Source organism: Solenopsis invicta, chromosome 16, assembly GCF_016802725.1.
Source record: "Solenopsis invicta isolate M01_SB chromosome 16, UNIL_Sinv_3.0, whole genome shotgun sequence".
NCBI lineage: Eukaryota > Metazoa > Arthropoda > Insecta > Hymenoptera > Formicidae > Solenopsis > Solenopsis invicta.
In genome coordinates, this window is record NC_052679.1 from 24,990,757 (window position 1) to 25,010,579 (window position 19,823).

General features: G+C 42.8%; 1 protein-coding gene across 1 annotated transcript in view; it reads right to left on the minus strand.

The window, feature by feature from the left end:
- Positions 1-4,888: 4,888 nt before the first annotated feature.
- The window catches only part of LOC105193842 (protein artichoke), a 92,539-nt gene continuing 77,604 nt past the window's right edge, over positions 4,889-19,823 (minus strand). The window contains exons 3-6 of the mRNA XM_011158467.3: positions 15,070-15,464; positions 11,193-14,285; positions 9,476-9,813; positions 4,889-8,792 (exon numbers count right to left, since the gene is read on the minus strand). Of these exons, the coding sequence (XP_011156769.2) occupies positions 8,202-8,792; positions 9,476-9,813; positions 11,193-14,285; positions 15,070-15,373 (4,326 nt within the window). The 5' untranslated portion in view covers positions 15,374-15,464 and the 3' untranslated portion in view covers positions 4,889-8,201. The remainder of the gene's footprint in view (positions 8,793-9,475; positions 9,814-11,192; positions 14,286-15,069; positions 15,465-19,823) is intronic.

The following is a 19,823-nucleotide window of genomic DNA, read 5'->3' on the forward strand; positions in this document are numbered from 1 at the left end:
GCGCGCAAACGTTTATACGCGTGACCGATTTATAGCGGCGAAACTTTCGAGCTTATAATAAACGCGTTTTACCGCTACTAAACGTCCAGTTTGACTTATTTCTATAATATCGCGAGCATGGCGAAATCCGCGTCGCCTGTGTTGAAGTTGCGACAAGCAGATGTAGATTATGCACCTTTATATTATGCCAGAATCTTTTCTTTAACCCTGGAGAGCTGTTCATATTTTTTCTTATATTAATACTACTCTAGGTGAAAATTCACTCACTTAATTAAGATTTTTTTTTCACATTTTTAAAAACTTTTTTCTATCTTTTTCCCTACTTTTTAGATTGCACGGTATTAGAGTAACTGAATTAACTCCATTTTAATATAAACAAAATTAAACGTTATTTTATGCTATTAAAATTTTAATAACTAAAACTGTGCACTAAACTTGAATTAGCACTTGGGCGAAAATCATCCAAGTGGCACTCAAGAATTAATTTAGATTTACGCGTACGTGTCGCATGTTTTACAGTTTTTCACAGGCCTCCATATTTTTCCGCGTGTCTTCGACGAAGTCGATGAATCATTCTTTTTCTACATTTTGAAAGTATTATCAGATTATTTCGTATTATCAGCGTTACGAATGTATAACAAAGACTTAGTTTTCATCCAACTTAGTATAAACTTTAATAAGTTTCTTATTGGAAAAGTCAGTTGTCGAAATACATAATATTGAAATGTAGAAAGCTAAAATAAAACCAAGAGTCCATTCTCTGCAACAGATCGAAGTTTCACTGCAGACTAATTGACTTTTATTTTGTTCGATGGTCGAATGATCAAAAATGATAGTACATATTATGATATCCTGTCTAAAGTACCGTATACGATAAACGCTTACATTAATATAATTGTGCAACAGCATTGACAATGAGCGGTATTAAAGGTAAAATAATTGAATTTCCAATTTTTTACATTGCGAAACGAGAGTGGTCATCTATTTTTATTTCCGCTGCGAATAACGTTTCTCCTTCTGCCCGATAAAAATCGACTGATTAAACACGTTGCTTGCCGGATAGGAAAGATAATATTACCTAGATATCGCTGAACGACGCACATCCTCGTTTTCCTTCGCACTCCGGAAGAATCTCAGATTTCTAAAGATACGTAAGTGTGTGTGTGTGTGTGTGTGTGTGTGTGTGTGTGTACGCTCGCACGTACATGTATAAAACGGCAGGTGCATCGATCGATGCAATTATACGCTCGAGTCGTTCGCGATACAATAGAGATGTGTGCCGAAAAAGTGACGAGTAGAACAGATTTTAACATAGAATAGCTCACGAATATTATTTAACTTTAATCAATTTAATCTCCTCGTGTCACTTACGACAGTAATTAAGAACATATCGATGTGCGATGCGTTTCTACTTAATGAGACCGTTATTAAGGCGACGTAACTGTTTTCCGACACGACGTTCGTCAGAATATTCTCTCTGCAATTACTGCAAGCGTCACACCAGCGTTACGCGTAACGAAAGTTGGACACACAATACGCTCTTAAAAATGCAGAACAATTAACTTTTTCATTGTACCCCGTTGAACAGGTTGAAGTAAATACGAACGAATTATTTTAATTACGAAATAATGTGCCCGCGCATATATAATGACTGAATAATAAATATGATAAACAATATGCGAATGAATAACGTATTTTCCTCCCTCGATCGAGTAGGCAGCGTGAATATTGAGAGCTGCGTGAAAAATGCAATAAAGGCACGAAATTTTAGTTAAATGTACCGCGTGCGCGATAATGTCGCGCATTAAATTTGGAATGCAATAAGCTCACTTTTAGCAATTTTCAAGTATTCATTTTAATGAAACTTGTACGCAACGCATTTGCATTCTCTTGCAAAATTTTTGTCCCAGATAATTTCTGTCACAAGTAGACCATTTTTATCACTTTCTTTGTAGCTGTCCTTTTTAATTCTATTTACTGTCGTAAATATTTTTTTTTGTAATTAAATAAACGTAACGAGATATAAAAGGACGTAAAAAGAAGCATAATATTTCGCAATTCTGTGTCTGTCCGCGAAATTGCTTACACACTGTTCATTAAGCGAAGCAATGGTAAACGAAAAAAATTGATAGCTACCCGAGAGAGTATTTTTTTAGTGACCAAGTCATCTTTTTTTTACGGCCAGCGATTTGCAGACAGGTGGCACGAGAGCGTGCGATAACTCACGATCCTTAATGTTTAAGCATCTTGTACTGCTTAAGTTTTAATGTCCTTTTTTGGGCATCCTGACGACAATAAATAACATCCGAAGACAAGAAGGGGAGACACGGGTACCGAAGAAATGGTTAAATTACGAAAAAAAAAATATATCCCTGTCGGCTACACTCGATACTCGGTGAATAGATGGTTACGGTGATAATAAAAAAATCAACGACACACACACACACACACACACACACATTCGATATAAGTGCGATTGCTTTCTTAGCCGATCGATTTCCAGGCAATATACCGTTGCTTGATACCGAGGCTCCTCGTCGCTTTCTCTCGTTCAACTTAACTAATTACGAATTTCCGCGCTTTACCGACCAGTTAATTAATTAGTTCACATTAATTACAGTTATAGGGGAATAATTGCTTTCTTTTCAGGGGCGATATAGCGGCGCGCGCGATCGTCCGGGTGTTGGCCGCGTATAAATGTTCCTCGCACACAGCCGGCGTTTTTCGCGCTCGACCAGCCGGGACCGCCATCGGCGGCGTATACGCGTGTTCTTAACGGTGAGTTTCAATTTCCTGGTCACGGGTCACCGCCCTTGCAATTCCGGAAGAACGAAACCGGGACGCGCTCAGCCTCCCGGAGCGAACCCAGGAACAAATGAAATATGCAGAACGCTTCTACTTCGCGATCCACGGCCAACGGCGGCTGGGTAGGCGGTGGACGCGGGGGGCGCGGGCGCGGGAATGGCGAGGAGGGGTTAATTGCAAGGAAATACGATAAAGCAGACGGGAAGCGTTTCGTCGAGACGCTGGAAAATTTATACGAGATGTAGGGTATACCGGTTTAAAGAGGAACCCGCTCCTCCCCCTCGCCGTCGCGCCGTCGGTGCAGGCGCGGACGCCGAAATAAACGGGAGCAGGCCGCATACTCTACGAATTCCGGTTGCGCCTCTCGAGAGCCACAAGCCTTTCCGCGGACCTCGTTATTCTCGAACCTACACCTTGGCATTTCATCCCACGGGTCATTCTGACGGGATCCGTTGATAAAACTGGCATTGCTCTCATTGGCACGTATTACGGACGACAGGCAGTCGATATTATCGCTATTTGTGTTTCGTGCTCGAATATCGGGTCGTTATTCTTTTCTGCCTCGAGCACCGATTCTATCTCCTAAATTGAACTCTTTTTTCATGACACGTGATTTTGCTTTATGATATCAAGAACATTTTTTTTTTTTTAATGTGCTAAACTCATTGCGATCCAAACTATTTGTCGCGAATGAATGAAAAGTCAATATTTCACTTTCACAAAGTCATCTAATCGAGACTCTAACATCAATTAGAGAAATTTTATTATTTGAAGGAATTTATGGACTACCTTGTCATTTTGCAATCATTTTGTGCATATAAATGTTTGAAGAATCGTACAACCAACTACCGCAATGCGTTATATATGAAATCCGATTCAACCGCAAAGAGTTAAAATGTGTTTAATTATGAAGAAAAACTATGTTTAAATCTCTCATTTCCAAATCAATTTTCAATTTCACTTTAATCCGATTCTCTCTAAAAGATGTTTTTATTCGCATTATACTGCGAAAGTTTTATATCGCTGACTTATCGACTTATCCTAGGAAGGTGCGCTGATCGAGAAAAAATCAATACAAAAGCAATAAAAAATTCCGTGCAGCTTACCGTTAATAAGTTATCTTCATCCAGTTCTTTGTCGAGGCAGGTAGGGTTCAGTGGTGATAGAGATTGCCTCGTATTCGTATTCCATCTACCGAAAAGTTGTCAATTTTTATCCACCGATACAGCAGCGAGTCGAGTCCATGTGTGATTGCGAATTCGATGGAACTCGTCAAATCGGCCGATATGGCCGATGGAAATTAATATATTCTATGAATCAATCCCGTTTCTGATGTAAGCCATACTCCATCGGAAGGCTATATACGTATAATCGCGTAACGCGCTAGAGAAACGTAATCCCCCGCCGCGCGTTTGGAATATACCGTTCGCAGTGATAAGAGTCCGCGACATAGAGGACGGCGGCGGGATGCACAGAAAATATTTTTCTATTTATTTAAATTCACTCCTTGTTAAAATTTATGTGTTGAATTTTTAACATACCTGAATGTTAATTTAACGTAATGCGACTGTTATTTGAATATTTTGTGCTAAATTGATATTCATTTGTAAATGATGAAAAAACACAAATTAATGGATAAAAACAAATGGATAAAAACAATTTCAAATTAATGTTGAAATAACACAATTTATGGATAAATAAACCAACATGATAAAAACGCAAGTCTGAAATGTAGAAATTCTAAAATTAAATGTAAAAAGTGTCACAACATATTACAAACGTTAATTTTATTAAAGAGATACGCTTCTATGATTTGTTTCCAAATTATGTTAAAGTGTAAATTGACACAAAAATTTGAATGGACCGTTTTTGAGGCGTGCGACGCGTGTTGAATTTAACCCAAATTTTCCAACTGTATAAAAACGCGTTTCTCTTTCGAGTTTAGGCGGGATCTCGTATTAGGTAAGAAAAACCCAGGCCGGTTATGATTCAATCTCGTCGCTCGGCGATATCGGGGTCCGGACGGATTAACACGTCCCTCCTCGTTCGCTCGCAGCCCGCGCGGGAGATGAAAAACACCTGATTACAAAAGAATTTGCATTTTTATTACAGTGACGTACGTATATGTTACAGTACACAGGGTGTAACGAGAACACGCATACATCGTAGATCTCGTTGCCGCGGCGATTTCGTCAATCCGCGCGAGATCTCGCTCTCCTTCTCTCCTCTTTTGCTCACACGGCCGGGAAACGTAAGGGAGCCTCTCCCGCCGGCGCCGCGCCGGTCGATCCCGAATGATCCGGTAATGCGATAACGAACTACGCGTTGAACGCGTCCGTCGAGCAGCTACGCTCCTCGCAGCGCTGCATTTCGTAACGATATTTCATAACGAGCTCGCTGGATATCGCATATCGCCTCGATAATTATTTCGTCGTCCCGTCGAAACGGAAACGCGGGACTCTCGCGTCGACATTAAAAATTCGTCTGCACCAAATGCGACATTTCGTGCATTTGCGGCTTCAGCGCACCGGCCTCGGCGCGGTGATTATATCGGTGATTAGCGATATCGAGCGAGTCGGTCTGTCGATCAGAATCGTATCCCGAAAAACGTACAATTCATGCGCGCGTCATTCATTCCTAATGCGAAATGCCTTACATCGGTATCCATCGACACCGCGATAAAAAGTTCTGATGTATCTGGTCTCGTGTATCTTGGCCTCCTCAAAAATCGGGGAGGATCGACGCGCCGATCTGCTAATTCAACTACTATTGTTGTCTCACTATTTAAGAGATCATCAGAATTTTTACGATAATAACCTCCGGTGATATCGACGCTCTTAATTGAATACATAGGTTTTCGATACGTATGTATCTATATACAATCGTTTCACGTATATTTATAGATTCTAAACATGATCCACAGAACGTCTCCTTAATCGCTGAATCTTCAACGACAGCCAGCGTTCAGACGCGAATATTTGACCCAGAAAGGAAGCGACAAAAATGTAAAACAGATTCGTGCTTAATTTTATATCTGACCTATTCTTCACACCTTTTATTAATCTTCTGCAGACATTAGCGAAATTATTTATCTTTTTACCGATAAATTGTGAAGAGTGACGTGATACAATTTTAAATGTAGTGCAATATTAATGAACGAAATAAGATTTTCCAAGTTTAAGTTTAGATCTGTCCTCATTGTGTGATATTAATAACTTGCTTGTTAGTTCTCACTATATAAAGGTTGTAGAAAGTTCATATTTTTATAAAAAAAGAAACTTTTTTGTTCAAAGGTACAATTTTGAACAAGTGCTCACAAAAGTTCAGGTATAAATTTGAATACAAGTACAATTTCGAATAGTGTTTAATAATAACAATAATATTATTATTTCTTTTTTCGTCAACTTTTTTTCTCATTAGGAAATGTAGACACTAAAAAAAAAAAAAAAAAAAATTATTTGTGGGAAATCCAAATTGTATCGTGCTATATTCAAGATTATATTTAATAAAAAACAAGTATACTTATTGCAATACGTTTTCGAACACTTTTCTGAAATAAAATAAATTACTTTGGTCACATTAAAATTTTGTTTTTATATTCGTGTATTTCGTGTTAAAAAAATTAAAATATGTGTTAAGAGTTCGAAATCGTATAGAGCACCATCATATCCTACACCGTTTTCACATTAGAAAAATTCATTCACTTGCAAATACATACAAAAAATGATGCATACCTTGGTGTTTGTTGCAAAGGGATATTTCATTTATGTCTATTTGGTGTCTATCGGATGCTCTACTGATTCGCGCTGGAACGCTAACCGGATGTAGAACATATATCTTCCTTCAAATTTACATGCTCTTTTTTTACATCCTTCACCCTCTTATTGCCGGAGGATCTGAAATCCGTCGATTACTCGCAGAGATGAGCAATTTTTCCCGCGTTCCGCCACCCTGACGATTCCGCGCGCGGCCCAATCGGAAATTGATGGTACCGTCGTACCGCGGACGTTCACCGCAAAATGGCGCGCCATTTCGCGAGATCGGCGCGTGGGTGACGTTCCTAAACCACGCGGTTTGCCGAGCCATTAAGAAAACACAATAGCCACTTCACACCCGTCCGATCTCATACTCGCGAGCGGTAGCTCCGGTCTGCGGAAGCGATGTGCAATAACGCAGTGTTTAGTAAATCGTTCGGCAAATACGCGTCGTGCGTTACACGGAAACAAAGGTCTATCTACCGTCTATTTCTCCCCCGTTGTCGTTTACAGTTGTCCGAGAGCACGCGCGACCCTCGACAGATCGTGCTTCATACACTCCTCAAAATTTCATATTTCTTGAAGAAGACTGAGCGTTATGTTACAGAGATGCGTGAGAACCTTTTCTTTCTCCTCTTCCTCCTCCTCCTTCTCCTCCAAAGTACCGCGCTCGCCGATTACCGCAAATTCGATCGATTTTTCGCGAATGGAATGACATTCGTTACGTTCAGAGTAGTTCAGCATACGTTCTCGCATTTGTCCGATGTCGATATTCTTTATGTATTTGCGATTTTGGTCCTTCGAACCGCGCGTATTGATTTTAATGCTCCACATTATTAATAACACATTACTTAAAAAATCTCTCGATCCAATAAAGACCTAAAGCAAAATCCGATAAGAACTTGGTCGAATTTATCATAATTTTGTTTTAATTTTCTTGATTGCAGAGGGGCAAAGAGTACGATATATATATCTCTCTCTCTCTCTCTCGTCTTGTTCAAAACTTATAAGATTTTTTTAGAGTATACGAGAGCTGCTGCACATGTGGCTCACATCGCTCGTACATTATCGAAATCAATTTCCCGTTCTGTACAACTCTTATGACATTTCGTTCGCTCGATCGCGTTGGTTCGATACGATGCCACGCCAAGTGATTAAAGCTACTTTGGAACCGAATTCAAACTCGTAGAAAATCCTTTATAAAATGCTCCGTTACTCTAATAAAGATTCTCATTCTCGCGCGCGCGCATTCTCTCACGTACATGCATTACTCACTCGCTTGAACTCTTCGTTGCCGTTAACGACGCAGAGGTCTGGCATGGCCAGTGTTTGGTAGTGACGCTTCTCTCGAGAACGACGCTCTTTGCCGAGCGTTCGTCGAGTCCAATTAACAACACTCTCTCAGTGCGTATCACTTGAGCGCACAGCACTGCTAATTGTGACAATTTTTCAGTTTGTAAGAAGACAGTTTCGCTCGTGCCGAAAATTCGACAGTCGGCATTGTCCTTTGTGGCTCTCTGGCGCGTAAACTCGAAACTTCCGCGAATCGGGGAGACCTTCGAACCGGTTAACACGCTCGAATCACTCGAGCCTCGCTCACACGTTCGAAACCTCCACGAGTCGGGAGTTCCGCGGCTTTTCTCATACATTCAGCGTGGTGTTGTTGATGAAGTTCGAGTGCTGCTGCTGCTGCTGCTGTTGTTGCCCGTCCTGGCTGGTCTGGCTGGTCTGCCTGACAGCGGTGTGGCCGGCTTCGCCACTCTGTATGCTGAAATGCCTGTATGATATGTACTCTGGCGGTATCGGTTGCTGCTCTCTCTTGACCACTTCCCGCTGCTTCTTCACTTTGAGGTAACCCAAGACGGACACCAGGAGGAGGAAGACGACGAAGCCCATGCAGCAGCCGACTATTAGACCTAGTCGCCTCGTTAAGAAGCTGCTGACGCTGCCAACGTCGCCCATGGCCGAACCGTCGCTGCTGATTATCGCGTCCGGCGCGTCCAGCGTCTTCACCTCGGTGCAACGGCTCGTCGACGAGTCCGTCATCTGCGAGCTTGGTGTGCTCGCGAGTATCTCGACCTGCGTGAAATTGAGCTGTTCCATTGGGCCGTCCTCTATCCGCGACGTTATCCAATTACCGAGACCGAATACGCAGATCAGGTAGCGAGTGTTCGACGACAGTTTCGATAGTTTCACCGAGCGCGCGTTCGGCTCGAGTGTTTTGGCACGTACCTGAAATGCAGAGCGATAAAAGTGACGTCACGTTTTCGAGGGCTTTGAATAAATTCAGAAATAAATATATTAAAGTGTTGCTTAAAAATAATTCAGCTTTCAAATATATTCGAAATATTCCGTGACCCCTTATTTATTTTTATTATCTAAAAAAAGGAGCATTAATATTTCTTATAAAAAAAAAATATATAAAGAGTATTTTATTATAACAGTATTTAATATTTAATATTTTTTTTTTCGTCGATGAAATAACGTAGCGCAAAATTCTCTCTCGCGGAATAATGAACGCGTAGCGATCGAAAGAATGGCGAGCATACCGCCATTATCCAGTAATTACTAAAAATGAGTAAATTCGATTTCTTTCGGCGAAAATACTTAATCCGACTGAAACGCCGCGCCGCCTTTTTGCACGTTTGCGCCGATCGATCAGCGAGGACGGTGTCGGGTGTGACGACACGTTTTTGCGAAGAATGAGCTAGAGCCGTGTCGAGAGAGACACAGAGAGAAGGATAGATACAGCGAGGTCCTCGGCTATATCGATTGAATCAAACGCCGTTTACACTTTACATTTTATCCGCTCCGCCCGTTCGATTTATACTTCGTGTTGTACCCGTACCCGCTTTTTAGCGACGAGCACACCACGTGTGCGCTACGCACAATGAGAGTGCCTATTTTTTCGGTACCTCGTCAACGTTATCCAGGGCGTGATAGGCCACCTGGTAGCCGCGTAGACCGGAATGATTTCTGCTCTGCCACGACACCAGGACGGAGAAGGGTTGGATATCCTGGATCGCCAGTTTCAGAACCAAAGGCGCGGTGCAGAAGGCATGCGGGTCCAGATCCAGGAAGACCAATCCGCGCAGCTCCGGTGGCTGCTCGCATCGCAAAAGACCACCGTCCATGTCGTTCATCCTTAGTCCACCCCCGCGATTTCGGCTCATCCCGCCGCCGACCAGCTTCTGGTGATCGCGCAGCCATTCCCAGAGCTCCTGGGACTCGCAGTCGCAGTGCAATGGATTCTCTGCGCGGATTTTAATGTCCGTGATTATCTTATGAGAGAGGCCTGCGGGTCTCAACGTTTATAAGCGTATCGGTATTCGTTCCGCTGGTCTTTAAAAAGTTTTTTATCGCACCACGATGACGCGATAAAGTGAACGTCACGAAGATGTCGTGAGTTATGCAAGCTCGGAGTGTTTAGATTCGTAAGCACTGTGACGTTTACGGCAACCTAAATTACCGCGACGCTATAGCCGTTCTCGGCGCCCTGAATAGCATCGTGATGTTTTGTAACGTTGCTCGCGATTGTGTGCTCCGCGTTCATATCGTTCACTCGACGTCGAGAAGTCCCGAGTGTAACTACCCGCCGGGGCTATTTTCGACTGATTGTGAGTCGAATTCGCTCGCATGCGAAGATGAGTTTTGCATGCGACCAATCATCTCACCGGTTGAGATTGCTATTGTCGAACATAGCGCGATATGATCCGTGTGAATAGCGTCATGTGTCTTTTATATGTGCAAGCAATACCGTCGAACGTAAGAGAATTTTTTTCGTGCTAACTCGCAATAAACAGTCCAATAACAGTCTCGAAACATACAAATGCTTGATACAGGAAATAACTCGCGGCTCTCAGAAATAAAAAGATGAACATTGAAAAGAAATCTGTCATCTCATAAGACACGGTGTGTGATATCGTTTATAAAGGCGAGAAATAAGACGCAATAAATTATTTGCTTCGTACAGCTTTATATTTAGTTTCTCTTTAAACAAAATTTTGTAATCCTGTGACATAGACAACTAACTGAATAAACTGAGACATCTGTCCGATAAGTCACGTAGAAGTGTAAAATAAGTCTTGAAATAATGGTATATTTCTCAATTGTCAAAATCGTCGTGCTGGATTTTTTTAAACGGTTGATTGCATATTACAATTTATTGCATATCGTTTCTCTCTTTTGATGTAATAAACAATATCGCATCACGAGAGAGCCAAGCAAAGCCTTAGCAAAGTTTTCTTTCAGAAATTTTAATATTGGTATTAAATTGTCCTTTGCTTGATTACTTATTTTGAGTATTGATTAACCCTAGAATGCTACTCATATTTTTTTTACAGTAAAAGTACTTAACAAAAATTTATTCACAAAATGAAGAACTTGCTTAAACTTCTTTCTTTATTGTTCTATCGTTAGTGCTTTTAACATTTGAAATAAAAAATTAATCACTGGCCAATTTATTGTTGCCAGTAATCAATTTCTGTAAGAGTTGTAATACAGTTCACATGAGAGATTTTTAAAAATAGTTGTTTTCGTAATTTTGTATAAATCGTAAATACGTAAACTCTCATAAATGCAGCGTAACGTAGTGAAATGGAAATATACGATAAAGTAATAAATTGTACTTACCCTCGGCCCGTAAACTCCGTATTTGCGTTTCGAGCGGTCGAAAGGCATTCAGCGGTAAGTTCGCTAAGTAGTTCCTACTTAGATCTAAAATCCTGAGCTTCTTCAGCGGCTTGAACGCATCCGGCGAGATCGAGGATATCCAGTTGCCGTAAAGGTGCAGCTCGGCTAAATTCTCCAAATGCTGGAACGTGCCCTTTCCCACTCCGCTTATCTGATTGTACGAAAGATCGAGCACCTGCAAAGCTTTAAGATCAGGCGGGAAGTCCTCGAGCTCTTTCAAACGATTGTGCGTGAGATTCAGTAGTCTGAGGTGTTCCAGTCCCTTCAGTCTTTCCTGTGGCAGTAGCTCCAGCTCATTGACACTGAGATCTAGCGTGAGTAAATTTGTAAGGCTGCGAAACGCGCTGGGCGAAACTCTGGATATCATGTTGCTGCCCATGAAAAGATGCATTAACGCGGGAAATGCCTCGAAGTCTTGGCTGGTAACTATCGTTAAGTTTGTTCCGGAGATGTGAATTTCCTGAAGAGCCGGATACTTCGCCTCCGAGCTGATCTCGTGTATTCTCACGAGAGGATTAGCCGTGACGTTCAACCAGGCTAGACCGGGTATATTTTGCGCCGTGAGAGCAACGGCGGGTATTTGCCGGAACTTATTACCCGCGAGCTCGATCTTCCGCAGCATATTCGAGCGAGCGAAGAAATTCGCCGGAAGAGCCGTTAAGTGATTATGACTTAGATCCACAGATATTAGGCGGGAGAAATTGACGGCGGCGAAACCGATGAGAGACGCGATATAATTACCGCGTAGATCGAGCTCGCGCAGACTGGTCAATCCATTCAGTCGCGACATGTCCACGCGGTGAAGAACATTGTTGGCCAGGGAGAGAAATTCCACCGTAGTGGCATTCGCGAACACGTCGTACGGAACTTCCTGGAATCTGTTGCCGTCGAGTTTCACCTCCTTGAGCGTCTCCAGGCCCAAGAACAGGGTCGCCGGCAGTACCCTGAGTAAATTGTTGCTTAGCAACAGCTTCCCCAGATTCTTATTCTTCGAAAATATCTCGGCCGGCATCCTATAGATTTGCGACGAGTCCATCGCCAGATGTTGAAGGGACGGCAAGCCGTCCAACGAATTGGCGTTAATCTGACTAAAGTTGTTGTACGATATTCTCAAAACTCTTAATCCTGGGATGTCTAGGCGGTCCAAGGCCGTGGCAGTGAAATGATTGTGCTCGAGATTTAGCTCGTAGAGATTGTTCAGTCCGCGGAAGGCACCGTTCTCGATCACGCTGACAGTGCAGTTCTTCAGGTTGAGCGTTCTGATTGGCAGGCCCTCCTGAAAGATCTTATCATGCAGCACGTTCAAATGATTATTGGCCAAATCGAGGATACGCAGTCTTTTGAGGGCCGTTAAGGCGTAAGGATCTAAACGGCGTAGACCGTTATCCTGCAGATAGAGTTCTTCCAGCTCGTGGAGCTCGGAAAAGGTCTTAACGGTGACGTGACTCAGCCGATTCATACTGAGCTCGAGAAACTTGAGCGCCTGCATCGGTTTGAAGGCGGTGTCCTCTATTCGCGAGATGGAATTATTCGTGAGATACAGGCGTTCAACCAGCAACAGGTCTCGGAACAATGGAGCTTGAAGTCGAGTCAGCCTATTATGTCCGAGCCACATGATCCTGACCGAGGCTTGGCCTCTTAATGAGTCATTGTGTAGGACGCCGAGTCCATTGTTATCCAACTGAATGGAAACCAAAGAGCTACCGCTGTTTTCGCTCTGGCCGACGTCGTTCGACACTTGGAACACATCGCCGAGCACCGCGAGTAGGTTACCCTGCAGATTCACGTGTTGTAGACTGTGGAGGGATCTCAGAGCGCCGGTTTCCATATCCGTGATGGCGTTGTTCTGCAGATGTAGCTCAAGGAGCGATGGTAACGGCGCGAACACGCCACGTTTCACCTCGGTGATCTGATTATCCTGTAGCCGGAGCTCGCGCAGCTGCTTCGCCTTGGCGAACGTGCCCACTTCGAGCTCGCGAATGTTATTACCGTCCAACGACAGGGTCGAGAGATTCTCGCAGTGCTCGAGAAAGTCGCGCGGCACCTTCTCGATATAATTTCCGCTTAGATGTAGCTGCGCCAATTGACCGAGCGTCGCCAAGCCGCGCGCATCGATCCTTCGGATGGCGTTTTGTTGAAGATACACGACCGAGAGGCTCGTGCTCCCGGCGAACGTTTCAGCCGGTATTTCGAGAATGTTGTTCTCCGCTAGGAAGAGCTCCTTCAACTCGGGCAGCCTCGAGAACACGCCTCGGATGTAGTGTATATGATTGTGGCTGAGATCGATCGACCTGAGCTTTTGATTGGCACGGAAGGTGGCCACGTCAAGAAACACGATCTTGTTGTGGCTGAGGTCTATCGACTCGAGATCGATCAACGATATAAAGGCATCCTTGTCGACCGATTCGACCGCGTTGTAATAAAGCGACAGTGTCTTTAGGGACGGACAGCAGCGAAAGCAATTGAGCGGAATGTCCTTGAAATTGTTGCTACTGAGATCGAGGAAGTTTAAGGCGTCCAGCCTGGAATAACCGTCCTCCGGGAGCTGGGATATCTCGTTCCAAGCGAGCCTCAAGGACGTGAGATGTTCTAATCTTCTTAAGGATGTCATAGGGAATACTCTGATCTTGTTCTCCGCCAGATCCAGGTCCTTTAAAGTGCCCTCGAGCCCGGCAAAGGCGTACTCCGAAATTTTCATTATTTGATTACCCTTCAGGTTTAGTTTAATTAACGCGAGCCCGAAGAAACTGAAACTCGGCAGCTCGTTAACGAGGTTGGCCTCCAGGTCCAGCGCTTTGAGTAGGCTCAGCGAGGCCATAGCCTTTTGAGGTACGTGAGGTAGTCGACCGGATACGAGTGCCAAGGATTCCAGGCTTTTACTGAGTCGCATGAAGGCATCCTCGCTTATTTCGCGGATCGCGGAATGCGAGATTTGCAGATGCCTAATTTGCGAGCCTGCCGGGAAAGCGGCGGACCGAAGTTCCTCTACTTTCCGATCCAACTCGTACACGCTCAACGATTGAACGAGCGCCCCTGGAACAATCGCCAAATATTTCAGTCAAAGCCATTGACATGCTTTGCAAGTTACAATTGCGAAATGCAAAGCTAAATTCTTCTCTTTTGTCTCTTTTATTTTTCCTATTTTTTTATTCAATGAAAATATTTCATCGAATATCAATAAATACAAATAAAAGGACGAATCACACTCTTCAATAAATATTCATGCGTGCATTGAGAATTTTTATCACTAAAAAAAAAGACAAACCTGCGTAATATGTGTCAGAAGTAACACGAAATTTAAATCAAGTGTCAGAAGCTTATCTTCAAACTTTAGACTAAAGAAGAAAAAACGAATTAATAAAAAGTGTATCCGACTATTTTTCTGTAGTTGGATTAAAATATCTCGTACACTAATCTCTCTAAATAAGAGAAATTAAATATTCTTCCGAAAGAGATATTTCAGAAATGCAGTTGTGTTAAGATATCTCAGAATTTGGATATCAAGTAGCTACGTGACATTTGAAAAGTAAAAGCTGAAAGAAAATGAAAATAAAAGGAAACTATGAAAAAAAAAAATTTTTTTTAGCTTATTAACTATTTGCACAGATACTGGAACAATCTCTCCGGAGCTTTTTCCTTTGTTTATTTTTTTTTTATTTTGCGCCACAGCTGTTTCCACCAGCGTACGACGTTACCACCGTAGTCGTTTTACGTACGTATCGCTACAGCGGCTGTTTCTACTTATGTATGCGAGCGGAATACGTGTTCTCCCCCCGTTGATCCCCGCTTTTTGCGTGTTGTATCATGGACGGTTTACCTTCCTCGCCGGCGGCATGTATCACGCCGGACAAAGCGTTCCTGAGGGACTCCTCGGTGGCACCTGCGCACTCCAGGAACAGACCGCCGTTCTCGAAGTTGTAACACGGGCAGCCGGGTATTGTGTCCGGTGGCGGACATTTGGCGCCCCTCGCTTCCTGCGTCGCCATGCAGGCCGCCAGGATCACCGAATAGATGATGCGGAAGCCGTCCCGACGGCGATTCCACCGATTGTCACGTTCTCTGCACGACAGGGTCGACGGTTGTCGCCACTTTCGCCTGGTCCGTGGCCGCGTCGTCCACATATTATTATTATCGCACCGCTTCGTTCCCGGCTCGTCCCGATTCGTTCATCGTTTTTCGCGCCGACACTCGGATTTCACACCGCCGCGGGTTCTGCGAACAATGAGAAACATCACCGTGAAATTGGACGTGAACGGAAGAGAGACGGGGCTTACTATCATCTTCGCGAATACACGCTTGAATACGTCCTTCAGATATAAAGACTCTCAAGATAAATGTTCAGGAGCGACTAGAAATATCCGATAGCTCGAACAGCACCATTTTTATCTGATTTTTCATCGACATAAACGAGCTTCAGATTTAGACTATATCGGATTTAATGCCCAGATAGTTTTCGATAATGAAACTTGCGAACTAGAAAATGTACAAAAATAGATTAAGAAGGTTGGTAAAACGAAAGAAATTTTGTATATTTTAAGCTTGACGGTTTTGCAATTAAATCTTTTGTCATGTTAATCACACAGATATATTGGCATACACTTAAATATTAAAACAAAAAAAAAACTCTAATTTTTAAACCTTTTCCAGATTCGCTTAATCTTCGTATTGCAAGTTTAATATTTAAATTTTTTGCAGATCGTTATTTATAATTTGTTTCTCTGCTTTTTCTGATTACGACAAAAAAGATTGCAAATCCCAGTTCCGCATATTTTCTTTTTAAAAAATCGCCGTTGCTTGCTTCGCCTATGGCTGGGATCGTCTACAGAAAAATATGGTTATCCTGTTTTCGACGAACCACGAAGCATGTACACATATATACTTCCTGGACGGACCTCAATTTTCAACAGGACAAGGTTGGATCCCGCGAGACCGAAAAGCCGACGGGTAACGTCCTTAACAAAAAATATAGAAGGAAAAGAGAGAAAGAGAGAGAGAGAGAGAGAGAAAGAAGTCAACAGCATCGTTTGGTCACTGGGCTCCTGGTCACGGGTGTCTCGTTCAAAAGATACCGATCCCGAAGATCAGCCGGTCGACGGTCGTAATTTAATGCTCGTAGTAAATCACCGTGGCTCGGGGATGCTGTCACATACCCGCGTGACCCGTTACGATCGGAAAAATATGACCGGATTGGGCGGTTGCCAGATGGTGTCTTAAGACGGTGCCCAGGTCGCGACGCGGGGCGGTCGGGGGTCACGTGTGGGGACACGATCGAGAATACGAAGTGGTAAATGGCGTCGATTTCCGTCTTGCTACACCATGTACGGCGTGTCATTCTTCAGATAACTTTGTTAGGACCGTGCTTGCAGGCCGGGGGTGACGTTAGGTCATTGGCTGCAACGCCGGAGTAGAAAAATCAATATGCCCTCGCGACTCCTACGCCAGGGGATTTTATTTTTTAATCCGCTCGCGCTTATCGCAGTTCCTGCTTAGGTGCTCTGCCCCTCCCCCCCCCCCCCCCTCCTCTTGCTCTTGTATCTCATCCCCCGTGTTCAGAGTGACCGTTTCAGACATTCTCTCGTTCGCATCCCCATTAATTAATTCGCTAGATTTTCACGAGAGAGATACGCGATTCATTATTTCTGCTGGAATTAAGGCAGTTAATTAAATTTCATCCTAATTAGGTGACAGGGCTAATTATGTACTTTAAATTATACGGTTGAATTATATTGAGCTGCATCTAATCCTCGATTGTTACAAAAAACAATTTTTTTTTTAAGAGGGATATGAGAAAGCAATAAAATTGTAAAATATTGTTCAGTTGTTTAAGAATAGAGTACTTAATATTAATCATAACATTGTTGCAGAATGTGTTGCAAGATTATATCGTAAATTTGCAATCTGATTCTTAAAGATGCAGGATTCTGACATATAAATATGAATTTAATATAAAAGTAACAATATTAAATTTAAGACCTGATTGTAATCGATAAATCTTCGAGTATATCTTTCACCATTTTTCAATGATGCATTTGTTTAGAATCTGTGTTATATCCTAATACACACATAATTCTATGATTATTTAAAGTCAAACCATGCGTATCATGTAATACGCTGAATTAAGAATTAATTTAGAAACTTTATTTTAGATTTTAAAATTACTATATTGTGACAATCCGTAGATGTGTAAGTATATATAACTCGGCTTCGATTGTGATAAAGTCGGTCAAATGCATCTCGTTGCGCGGAAATAGACTGGAGTTCAGTCGTTATATATTCGAATCTTTAATTTACGAAAACTCGAGATAAGAAAAGCCGGAAACAAAATGAAATGCTTGTTGTCGCTGCTTCGAAAGTAGGTGAGCTCATGCACCATTATAAATTTCAAGAACTACATAGTACGTATCTCTGTAATATATTGGATCGAATCGTAAGGTCGAACTTTGTCGTTTGCAAGCATGAAAGTTGTTCCGCGCTGTAACTTCGCCGGGAGATTCGCCCGTTGCTCTTGTTTCCGAACCGAGAAATCTTTCGTGTACTCAACGTTTTACTTCCGAAGGACTTGGCGCAATATTTGCATAGCGTTACGTAATGCGGCATTCGGCAGGTGAATCTATAAACGAGTGCAATCATTTCCTTTCCGCGTCACATTTTAAAAATATTTTCAATATAATGAGCAAACTGTTGTGGATTTTTCATTAAATTTAACTTTATTCAAATTTGGGCAAAAGCATCAATGTTTAAGCTTCATAGTATATTTGTATATTTTAAAAATAACACACGTTAAACTCGAGAGAATGATTTTTATTACTAATTTAGTTCATTAAGTTCAAATATATCGCAATCAGTGCTCTCGCTTTAGCATGATACTTATCACTTGATTTGCCTGCGCTAAATCAAGTGTCGGTGATAAATTAAATATAGAAAACTATGTTTTGAATAATTAAATTTATAGTAGAAAATAGTGAAAGTTTTAATAAGATTAAATAAGGTATATAAGAGATATTTATATAAAGTTTAAAAGCCAACTCATAAAAGTTAACTCACGAGTTTATTGTTATGTGCCATTAACGTCATAATATCTTTGAAAATATAAAAATGAAAACTTCTCTGTATCAAATCTAGAGTTCTCTAACAGAATTCTTTACAGAAAAATGTATTAAGAAATATAGAACAACAACAGAGATAGATTTCCAATTATTTCAAAATTTTTAATTGAAATAAAATTCTAAAATTCCCAAATACTAAAAGAATAATAGAAAACTAACTTTTTAAATTTGTTAAACAATCTTGGAAACGGTCGGTCCAAGGTACACGATGCGTATCTCGCTCGTGCAATTACAAGTTAAAAATTTCAGATCGACCACGCGAACTTTTTAGGAAAGTTACCGAATTCGTATTCGACATTTCACTTGCGTATTCCGGCGCTCGTTCCCATCGAAAGTTTTCCGGAGTATCCATGTCAGTTAGACATTCTTGTCGATGTCGTTTGTGTCGTTCGCGTCGTTCTCGCGCGCGATCAACTATCGAATGCTGCAAGGGTCGAGAAGCGAACCCGGTCGCGCCACCCGGAATCCGCGTTACGTTCGAACGGATTCCGCTTTCGGTGGGATATACCCAGAGTCGATCGGCGTTTCCGAGAGTCGGCCTGACTCTCCGGTCGGAAACGTTCTGGTCCATTACCGCCGTAGCGAAATTGAATTTCCTCGGAATGGCGGCGTGGCTTGACGCCGCGCGCAAGCTCGGATTAAATCGTTGCGGCCACCGAGCAAACCGCAGCTACTAATGAAGCGTACCGCGTTGAATTTAAAAGATTCCTCCTTGCTTCCCCCCTTCTTTATCGCGTTGCGCGAGGTCGGGGACCATGAGGATTCCGCATCCTCGCGCGAAATTGCAGTCAGCCGAGACTCCCCTCCTTCTCCCCCCCCCCTCCCCCGCCTCTTCTTTCCTCCTTCACTATACTGTGTCTTAAAGGGAGAGGTTGAGAGCAGCATAGCTTGCGGAGGTTGATGGTGAGTGCGTCGAAAGAGCGCAAGGGTGCAACGGATGTACCTGTACATACGGCCTCTTTCTCTCACTTACTTGGGAGGGGTCGCCTAACGAGCTCTCCGACCACCGGAGTGCTTTGCAGTTGTTCACCTATTTAAATAAGAACCGCCGATGGTAATGAGAATGCAAATGGCGCGACACGCCCTACGCGAGCTTCGTCTCACACGCCATGGAATAATAAAAAGGTGAGCGTCGCCGTGGCATCGAGGCGATGTACTTGTGTGTACCGCGAGCTTTTCAACCTCTGGAGATCCGCACGGGAGGCAATGGGGCTGGGAAGACGGTAGTGCCATGAGCGCTAATTTCTCTTCTTCGCGCTATACACACAAATCTAGGATTAAAGCATCGAGATTGAGATCGATCGAGAGGTGTAGATATATACGTGCAGCGTGTCGAATGAAATTACAAAGCTGCGCGTTGTAAGTCGCTGCACGGTTTACGATTCCGATCGTAACTGAAAACAATATTGTGCCGCATGTTCGATAAACGCATCGAACTTTACGATCTCAGCTTCTCGTGAAGGAC